Source organism: Manis pentadactyla, chromosome 1, assembly GCF_030020395.1.
Source record: "Manis pentadactyla isolate mManPen7 chromosome 1, mManPen7.hap1, whole genome shotgun sequence".
Lineage (NCBI taxonomy): Eukaryota > Metazoa > Chordata > Mammalia > Pholidota > Manidae > Manis > Manis pentadactyla.
This window is the reverse complement of record NC_080019.1, coordinates 195138798-195149288: the sequence shown is the minus strand read 5'-3', so window position 1 is coordinate 195149288 and position 10491 is coordinate 195138798. Positions and strand designations below refer to the sequence as shown.

At 44.7% G+C, this 10491-nt stretch overlaps 1 protein-coding gene across 5 annotated transcripts in view; it reads left to right on the top strand.

The window, feature by feature from the left end:
- The first annotated feature begins 68 nt into the window (after positions 1–68).
- HSF2BP (heat shock transcription factor 2 binding protein) overlaps positions 69–10491 on the top strand; it is a 136907-nt gene continuing 126484 nt past the window's right edge. For 3 of the 5 annotated variants that reach the window (XM_057505062.1, XM_057505055.1, XM_057505065.1), the window contains exons 1-2: positions 69–542; positions 2673–2823. In XM_057505062.1, the coding sequence (XP_057361045.1) occupies positions 402–542; positions 2673–2823 (292 nt within the window). In that variant the 5' untranslated portion in view covers positions 69–401. Of the gene's footprint in view, positions 543–1831; positions 1930–2672; positions 2824–10491 lie in introns of those variants that run through there. The other 2 variants (XM_036912147.2, XM_057505066.1) reach the window with 2 other exon arrangements.

Sequence of the window (10491 nt, the reverse complement as noted above, 5' to 3'; positions counted from 1 at the left end):
CGCGACTGCGCAGAAAGCGAAGGCGGCAGCGGCAGCGCGCGCTAATGACGTCACGGAGCGCCGGCCACCGGCCGCGACGCGCAGCGCGCCCTGGGAGCGAGCGCGGGGGCCCGCAGCAGGCTGAGCGGCCGGCCCCTATCCGCGTTGCGCCTTCTCGCGCACCCTCTGTCTTTGGTCGCCAAAGCTCTGAGCCTTGTCAGCGAGGTTAGGCAGCGATGGGCCCTGGCCGGGAGGAGACGGAGAACCGGTTTTAACTAATCTAGAGCCCTTAAGGCATCCCACAAAAACGCCGTCCGATTGGCAGCTGTCCTGTGAAGTACATGGGGCCGAGTTTTTAACTGTATTGAACTCCTCGGGTCGCCTCGGCGGGGTGGAGACTGGGAAGAGGGGTTTTTGGCGACATGTTGGGAGCAGCCCCATCAAGGGGGCCACTCTGGTGGGGGCCCAGCCTGGGCCTGTACTGCTGGTGGAGGATCCGGGCAGGGCAGGTACAGAGGGTAGCAGCGACGGCTCCTGGTGCAGAGGATGTCAGGGCTGGACAGGTACTGGGGATGGCAGGGGTAGCTCCCCGGGCAGGACATATCAGAGTAGGGGCAGCTCCTGGTGCAGGAGATGTCAGGGCTGGATTGGTACAGGGGTAGCTCCCCAAGCAGGACATGTCAGCACAGGGGCAGCTTCTGGTGCAGGAGATGGCAGGAGCAGGTTAGGTGCGGGGGTGTCAGGACCAGGGGCAGGGCAGGTGCAGCTCGGTACAGGGAATGTAGTGGAGAGGCAGGGATGGGGAGTCCATGATCTTGAGTCTGCCCTCAAGACTGGAGAGCACGCACTCTGGAACTCGGCCAGTGTTGACTTCCTGCGGGTGTCAGAGACATGAAGTCGTAGCTGTGCAGTGACCTGGTACATCTGAACGCACAGCCTGCACGTTACTTTGCCATCAGTGGGCATGTTGAGGCAATGCATACACTAGGTGATGTCTCCAAGTTCACGAAGGACATCTCAGCTACTGGGCCAGCTATCTGGACTGACACCCTATCGTAGGGGCCTGTTGTCGGAAAGCTTTGCCCTTGCAAATGGAGCTTAGTGCTGAGCGTGGAAGCAGGGCCACTGGCTGTACGGGTGGCGGTTCCCTTGAACACATGGTGCTTTAGTGTGTGAGAAACACTGGTCCAAACTCAATAAGTGGACCCGGAGACAAAGAGAATGGCAGAGTGAGGCTTTAATGAAGGTCTTGCAAGATCGGGTGTCTAGTGGGCAGGCACACCTGAGGCTGTTGGCGCCAAGTAATTTATTCCCTAGAACTCGAGTCCCTCCTCTGGTTCTTCATTGGCTGAGTACTACAGGGTTCACATTCTTTCCCGGACGTCGCCTAAGCCAATATATCCACATTGGGCCTTCTCTTACATTTGTCTTAATTTCATTGGTAGGTTTAAAAAAACCAAACGGGTATAGCCAGGCCCTTACCAATTCCCCTCCTGTCCCCCACTCTCAGCCTGAGCAGCTTCCTGGCATATTTTCCACCATGTGGCTCTTTGTTTATATCCTACTGTTAAAATGTTTAAACCTCCTGGTGGTAATAAATCACGTTTAGGTTTTATGCTTTTTCTAACAAGCATTCCTCCGCTAACAGGAAAGGTCCAATTCCATTTATTTCATTTACCATTTACATGTGAGTTTCACTGCCCTACTTTGCAGTTAACAAGTTGAAAATCCCGACTAAGCCAAAGAGCTGACACAAGGATCTCCATCCACCTGGCCGACAACGCTGTGCAAACTAGAGGAGGTTTGAGCCTCGTGGCACTCTGTATGCAACCCCCTGGCGTGGACACGTTCCCACGCTTTCTGGCGTGAAGGGTCAGAGGGTGCGTTGCTGCGCAGGCGCACGACCCGGCCGCGATGTGCGAGGCACGCAGCCCTGAGGAGACCTGCCGGGTCAGTGGGGAAGCCCAGGCCTTCACCCGCGTGTCCGAGCCGTCACTGTTCGCCTCCCCTCAACGGGCTGCGTCCCACCTGTTTCTCGCTCAGTGTGCCCTGGAGGCCCTGGCCGTCGTCCACAGGCAGCGTAGCCTGGGCCGGAAGGTGGGGTGGTGTGTGCGAGCGCGGGAGGTGGCAGGCGCGCCCCTCTGTGCTACTCGGAGCCCGGCCCTCCTCGCCAGGCTCTGATACTTGTTCAGGACTTAGTGTGAGGCTCAGGGCCAACCCGGGTGGCAGCTTGCCCAGTTACCACTTCCACTGTGCGGGAGGAGGAGAGACCCCTGTCCGGGTCCTGGTTCCGACCCTGGTGCCTCCGATTCTGACCTGGACAGCCTTGAAAGGTGGCGGGGATCACCGAGTGAGATGCCCAGCAAAGGACTCGGCACACCCAGCAGGAACCCAGTAAACTCCCTTTTCTTCCTGGTTGGTGTGGCGCTGAAACGTTAAGAAAAAATTGCTGGCATTTTCTTTGGCTCTCAGGAATAGGGTCTCGTGCACCCTTAAGAAAACTTGGCCCCCGTGGGGGAGTCTGGGGCTTCGCTCTCCAGTGTAATAACATAGCAGAGGACACGTTAAGTAAAGACATGGTTCTGAAACAATTATGAACACAAAGCATTCAAGAAAAGGGAGCAAGGTACATGGGCTGCTGGTTTTAGTCATCTGAAGAGAAATGTAATCTTAAGATCTGTTTGTTCTTTTAGCACATGGGAACTAAAGAAGAATTTGTGAAAGTCAGAAAGAAGGACTTGGAAAGGCTGACAACTGAAGTGATGCAAATCCGGGACTTCTTACCCAGAATACTAAATGGAGAAGTACTGGAAAGCTTCCAGAAGTTAAAAATCGTAGAAAAAAGTGAGTCTTCTTCTTTAGCAGTCATTGGTGGTGACAACAAGCAGTTCCAGCAGATTTACGTTATGTAAATAACTGTAATGTAATGGCAAATAAATGTTAGGCTGCTGTTACAGCCCTTTTCATTACACTTGAGAGTCAGACGAGACATAAGAAAGGGAGGTTCCCTCAGTGGGTAACTCGTGCATACGTTGGTCTGTGTTGGAGGAAGGGTGGTCAGCTTTCTAGATATCTATCGCCAGCTTCTCTTTCTCTCCATTTCTCTTCTTTGATAGAAAAATTCTATACCTTTGTGACTGAAAAGCTCTACCCTAAAAGTTAAATCCTTACTTGCTGAAGTTAAGACTCTTGCCATGTGGAAACCTTACATGAAGTTAGATGTGTCTGTTGAGATAGATGTGTTTTCTTGTCTCCTGGTTGATGGACGGGTCAGTTTCTACCACTGATTAAGTTCAGGGTTGCTAAGACTTGTCCATTCAGACTTTTGAGACTTGAACTGAGCCTTTATTTCACATGTCAGTCCAGGAGCCTATTGAAGTTACTGGAGATATTCTGGAATTGATTCCACACTTGCCTAATTGAGTGTGCTCTAGAAGAGGTGTGTCTAGGGTGCCAGGCCGGGTCTCTGTTGCTAGTCCATGTGAGAAGCCATCTGGACTTAACAGTGCACGTTCCTGGTTTGTGCAGATGTGTCTGGTCAAGGGGGCAGCTGTGGTACCTGTCCTGTGTATTCTCTCTCTGCCCTGTGGTGTGCTCTGCGGGCTGGACACTTGTGGGCTGTGCCTCTGGCTTTGCTGGCTGCCAGTAGGGCTCACCAATGGAAGGGTGCAGTGGTGGGGAGAGGTTGGGGTGTCTCCTCCCTCCACAGCTGTCATTCCCTTCCAGGGGCCTCCTCCACAGTCCAGCTCTCAGTGGGCTCCAGTAACAGCTCTTTCCCTCATTCCTTTAGCTGGAGAGCTGTTGCTGGTCCCTCGGGGCCTCACCAGTCCTTGTTCGGTCTCTTAGGTAGTTCTTCCCATGAACTCTCAACATCTGGGTTGATTTGTTTCCCATTGGGAGCCTGCTAGATGTTCTCCATGTCACTGGTTATCATATCTCTCGGTCAGTGGCCTCTTAACTTCTCTGGTTCTGATCCCTTCCACATCCAGCAACCTTCTGAGAACAGTTAGCCCGTGTATGTTTATCTTCAGGGAAGGAAAGTGCTGACTAGTAGCAGAGTATGTCAGCCTGCTGTGTGGTTTATTGCAAATTAATAAATGGGCATTCTGAAAAATACATCAGGATCTCATGAATTTGTTAGCACAAATCAATCTTTGGAGATCATTTCTCTGCCAAAATCAAATTACTGTGCTTGTAAAAGTGAGGGCCACAAGTGAATCTGTGGTAACTTGATCAATTGCATTTTAGGAGATCTTCCCTTGCAGCCCCTGGCCTTTCCCAGGCTGTGTCCTCACTTTTTTTTCCACTCACCTCTCTGGCCACCTCTCAGTCTGCTTTTCTGACTCATCTTCTGCGGTAGTCTTTCAGCTAGTGAAGTGACTTGAAGCGCAGGCCTGGGTCCCCTTTCCCTCCATGGGCTCCCCATGGCAAGCTCATGCACACTCATAGCTCCAGGTTCTGTCTTGATGCCAGGGCTCTGGGATTTATCTCTGGCCCAGTCCTCTCTTTCAATCTCAGGACCCTGTATCTGAGTCCCTCTTGGCATTTCTTGTTGCTTGTTTCACAGTCATTTCATTCTGAGTGAGTGTCCAGTCCACAGCCACCAGGAAGGACCTGAGGTCTGACAAGGTCAGGTATCCTGGCTCCTGTAACTAGGGAGACCACACACCAGAGGAGCTGGGGGTGTCCTGCCAGCAAAGGAAAGGGCAGAGTTGCTCTAGGATTTGGGACAGGGTGGGATTTAGGTGGAGTGCGAATGAAACCAAGCTTTGATGGCCTCCTAGCAAAATGGGCTGTGTGTGGGGTCAGTATCAGGTCTCATGGCAGTGGACCCAGGTCCCAATTCTTTGAAAACTACAAAATGAGACATGGAACAGTGTGTCTAAAGTTCCTCATTAAGCTATGCAGCTAGCTGGAAACTCTGGGTCACAGTGACTCCATCCTGCAGGAGAGTGGGATGCTTCCTTCTTACTGGTTTAATTTCAAACAGCCACATTTTGATAGTCTGGTATTTTACCAAGTAAGTTTTCTCTGAATAAGAAGTCAAGTAAACATAATGTTCCTCATGTAATTGTAGATTAATGATACTAAAAAAAAAAACCACACAAGTAAGTTGAATAAGATATAAATATGAAAGGAAAATATATGTTTTAAAAAAAAAGTCAGCAGTCACTGAAAGAAAGGGTCATGATGGCACCTTATGGTTGCAGTGTGTCCCTGGGAGATGTATGGGGATCTTTGAACTTGAGCTGGCCCTTGGAGACTGAGGCTGCTCCAACCTGAGGCCTGGCCTACAGTTTGCCTTTCTAAGGCATCTTTCACCTAATTTTGGCTTTTGGATTTTTACCATGTGAGTGTCATGAGGAAAGCAAACATTCTCCCCCTGACCTTTTTTTTTTAAGTTATAAATTATTTTTTTTTATTAAGGTATCATTGATATACAATCTTATGCTCAGGTTTCACATGAGCAACATTGTGGTTACTAGATTCCCCCTATTATCAAGTCCCCACCACATACCCCATTATAGTCATCACTGTCCGTCAGCGTAGTAAGATGCTATAGAGTCACTACTTGTCTTCTCTGTGCTATACTTCTTTCTCTGTGCCCCCCCTATATTATGTGTGATAATCATAATGCCACTTAATCCCCTTATCCCTCCCTTCCCACCGACCCTCCCCAGCCCCTTTCCCTTTGGTAACCATTAGTCCATTCTTGGGTTCTGTGAGTCTGCTGCTATTTTGTTCCTTCAGTTTTTGCTTTGTTGTTTGATACTTGTCTTTCTCTGCCTGGCTTATTTCACTGAGCATAACACCCTCTAGCTCCATCCATGTTGCGAATGGTAGGATTTGTTTTCTACTTATGGCTGAATAATATTCCATTGTGTATATGGACCACATCTTCTTTATCCATTCATTTACTGATGGACACTTAGGCTGCTTCCATATGTTGGCTATTGTAAGTAGTGCTGCGATAAACATAGGGGTGCGTATTGTCTTTTTGAATTTGTGATCCTGTTTTCTTAGGGTAAATTCCTAGGAATTGAATACCTGGGTCAAATGGTATTTCTATTTTTAGTGTTTTGAGGAACCTCCATATTGCTTTCTACAATGGTTGAACTAATTTGCATTCCCACCAGCAGTGTAGGAGGGTTCCCCTTTCTTCACATCCTTGCCAGCATTTGTTGTTGCTTGTCTTTTGGCTGTTGGCCATCCTAACTGGTGTGAGGTGATATCTCATTGTGGTTTTAATTTGCCTTTCTCTGATTAGTGATGTGGAGCATCTTTTCATGTGCCTGTTGGCCATCTGAATTCCTTCTTTGGAGAAGTGTCTGTTCTGATCCTCTGCCCATTTTTTAATTGGGTTATTTGCTTTTTGGGTGTTGAGGCATGTGAGGTCTTTATATATTTTGGATGTCAACTTCTTATTGGATATGTCATTTATGAATATATTCTCCCAAACCATATGATGCCTTTTTGTTTTGCTGATGGTGTCCTTTGCTGTACAGAAGCTTTTTAGTTTGATGTAGTCCCACTTGTTCATTTTTGCTTTTGTTTCCCTTGCCCGAGGAGATATGTTTATGAAAAAGTTGCTCATGTTTATATTTAAGAGATTTTTGCTTATGTTGCTTTCCAAGAGTTTTATGGTTTCATGACTTATATTCAGACCTTTGATCCATTTCGAGTTTACTTTTGTGTATGGAGTTAGACAGTAATCCAGTTTCATTCTCTTACATGTAGCTGTCCAGTTTTGCCAACACCAGTTGTTGAAGAGGCTGTCATTTCCCCATTGTATGTCCATGTCTCTTTTATCATATATTAATTTGCCTTATATGTGTGGGTTTATATATGGGCTCTCTAGTCTGTTCTATCGGTCTATGGGTCTGTTCTTGTGCCAGTATCAAATTGTCTTGATTCCTGTGGCTTTGTAGTAGAACTTGAAGGTGGGAAGCGAGATTCCCCCTGCTTTATTCTTCCTTCTCAGGATTGCTTTGGCTATTCAGGGTCTTTTGTGGTTCCATATGAATTTTAGAACTATTTGTTCTAGTTCGTTGAAGAATGCTGTTGGTATTTATTAGGGATTACATTGAATCTGTAGATTGCTTTAGGCAGGATGGCCGTTTTGACAATATTAATTGTATTTCCATGTATTAGTGTCCTCTTTAATTTCTCTAGAGTGTCTTGTAGTTTTCAGGGTATAGGTCTTTCACTTCCTTGCTTAGGTTTATTCCTAGGTATTTTATTCTTTCTGATGCAATTGTGAATGGAATTGTTCTTCTGATTTCTCTTTCTGCTATTTCATTGTTAGTATATAGGAATGCAACAGATTTCTGTGTATTAATTTTGTATCCTGCAACTTTGCTGAATTCAGATATTAGTTCTAGTAGTTGTGGAGTGGAGTCTTTATTTTTTTTTATGTACAATATCATGTCATCTGCAAACAGTGACAGTTTAACTTTTTCCTTACCAATCTGGATGTTCTTTTCTTTTTCTCCTCCTTTTTCTTCCTCCTCCATTCTTTATACATTAGGTATCATATTCTGTACTCTTTGTGTATCCGTTGATTGACTTGGGAATAGTTGATTAAATTTTCCATTTGCTTAGTAATTAGCTGTTCTACTTTCTTTTTTTTTTTTTTTTTTTTTTTTATTTTCTTTTTTATTTTATTTTATTTTATTTTTTTTAATAATTATTTTTTATTGAAGGGTAGTTGACACATACTATTACATTACATGAGTTTCAAGTGTACAACACAGTGGTAGAACATTTATATACATAATTCTAGGTTCCAGCTATCACCCTACCAGGCTGTTACAATATCTTGACTATATTCCTTATGCTATACATTACATCCCGGTTACTAATTTATTTTACCATTGGAAGTCTGTCCTTTTTTTTTTTTTTTTTGTGAGGGCATCTCTCATATTTATTGATCAAATGGTTGTTAACGACAATAAAATTCTGTATAGGGGAGTCAATGCTCAATGCACAATCATTATTCCACCCCAAGCCTAATTTTTGTCAGTCTCCAATCTTCTGAGGCATAACAAACAAGTTTTTACATGTAGAACAAATTCTTACATAATGAATAAGTTACATAGTGAACAGTACAAGGGCAGTCATCACAGAAACTTTCGGTTTTGCTCATGCATTATGAACTATAAACAGTTCAAATATGAATACTCATTTGGTTTTTATACTTGATTTATATGTGGATACCACATTTCTCTCTTTATTATTATTATTTTTAATAAAATGCTGAAGTGGTAGGTAGATACAAGATAAAGGTAGAAAACATAGTTTAGTGTTGTAAGAGATCACATGTAGATGATCAGGTGTGTGCCTGTAGACTATGTGTTAATCCAAGCTAGACCAGGGCAATAAAACATCCACGTATGCAGAAGATTTCTCTCAGAACGGGGGGGTGAGGTTCTAAGCCTCACCTCTGTTGATCCCCAATTTCTCACCTGATGGCCCCCCTGCGACTGTGCCTGTCTTAGGTTGTTCCTCCCTTGAGGAATCTTACCCGTCTCTGGCTAACCAGTCATCTTCCGGGGCCATACAGGGAAATGTGAAGTTGGTAAGTGAGAGAGAAGCCTTATTGTTTGAAAAAGTTAGCTTTTTACTTCTTTGCATATTTATGCCCTGTGGCTTCTATGCCCAGCATTTGTCTTGAGGTATCTTTACCACTTGGAAGAATTATGATACTCGGTAAATTTGATATGAGGCACGAATTCTATTTAAGGGTTGTAATTAGGAAGGAAGAAGAAAAGCTATAGAAGTAGCAGGCGGAAGAAAACTTGGGAAGATTGATTATTTCTTTGATATATCTTCTTGTAGAGTAACTTCAGCATGTATAGGTTTTAAGCTACTACTTAAATTGCACACACACATTAACATAATAGGAGTATAGTTACATAACCAAAGCATATCTGTAATTACCAGCCATCTGCAGTGAAACCAAGAAAACCAGTTAGGCACCTTAGGCATTTGTGAAAACTTATCTATGATATGGTGGATATTGTCCAAATGAACTTGAACAGTCTGAGAGAAATCAGATAAATTAAAACAACCCATTCCTGGGGACTGTTCACATGCCATATGTTCTTTTAACAATAAATAGTTTGTAGTTGTAAGACTTTGGAGCGCTACAATTTGCACTTCTCCAAATTCTTGGTTGAGTTCCAACAGTATAGATCCAGTCCAATTTTGTTGTTTTACTATATGCACAGGCCAGCTTAGATATCTCCTTCCTCATTCCCATGGCAGGTCCAGGAACTGGTGGGATGAGTGCATCTACAGCTGTAGCAGTGCGTGGATCTTTGTTGGGGTTTTTTGATGATCATCTTCTGGCATGAGTCTTCCAGAGGGTGCAGATGTTGGAAGTTCTTTTTCATATCGTATCTTAGTTCATTTTCGGGGTAGCCCAATTAGGCTTTGATCCTCTGTATAAACACAAACAGACCCTTTGCCTACACTTTTATATGCCCTTTATACCCTTGTGTAGAACTCGTTGGAGGTTACCACACAGGAACTGCCCTTTTTTTTTTTTTTTTTTTTTTGCTATCACTAATCTACACTTACATGACGAATATTATGTTTACTAGGCTCTCCCCTATACCAGGTCTCCCCTATAAACCCCTTTACAGTCACTGTCCATCAGCATAGCTAAATGTTGTAGAATCACTACTTGCCTTCTCTGTGTTGTACAGCCCTCCCTTTTCTCCTACCCCCCCATGCATGTTAATCTTAATACCCCCCTACTTCTCCCCCCCTTATCCCTCCCTACCCACCCATCCTCCCCAGTCCCTTTCCCTTTGGTACCTGTTAGTCCATTCTTGAGTTCTGTGATTCTGCTGCTGTTTTGTTCCTTCAGTTTTTCCTTTGTTCTTATATTCCACAGATAAGTGAAATCATTTGGTATTTCTCTTTCTCCGCTTGGCTTGTTTCACTGAGCATAATACCCTCCAGCTCCATCCATGTTGCTGCAAATGATTGGATTTGCCCTTTTCTTATAGCTGAGTAGTATTCCATTGTGTATATGTACCACATCTTCTTTATCCATTCATCTATTGATGGACATTTAGGTTGCTTCCAATTCTTGGCTATTGTAAATAGTGCTGCAATAAACATAGGGGTGCATCTGTCTTTCTCAAACTTGATTGCTGCATTCTTAGGGTAAATTCCTAGGAGTGGAATTCCTGGGTCAAATGGTAAGTCTGTTTTGAGCATTTTGATGTACCTCCATACTGCTTTCCACAATGGTTGAACTAACTTACATTCCCACCAGCAGTGTAGGAGGGTTCCCCTTTCTCCACAGCCTCGCCAACATTTGTTGTTGTTTGTCTTTTGGATGGCAGCCATCCTTACTGGTGTGAGGTGATACCTCATTGTAGTTTTAATTTGCATTTCTCTGATAATTAGCGATGTGGAGCATCTTTTCATGTGTCTGTTGGCCATCTGTATTTCTTTTTTGGAGAACTGTCTGTTCAGTTCCTCTGCCCATTTTTTAAT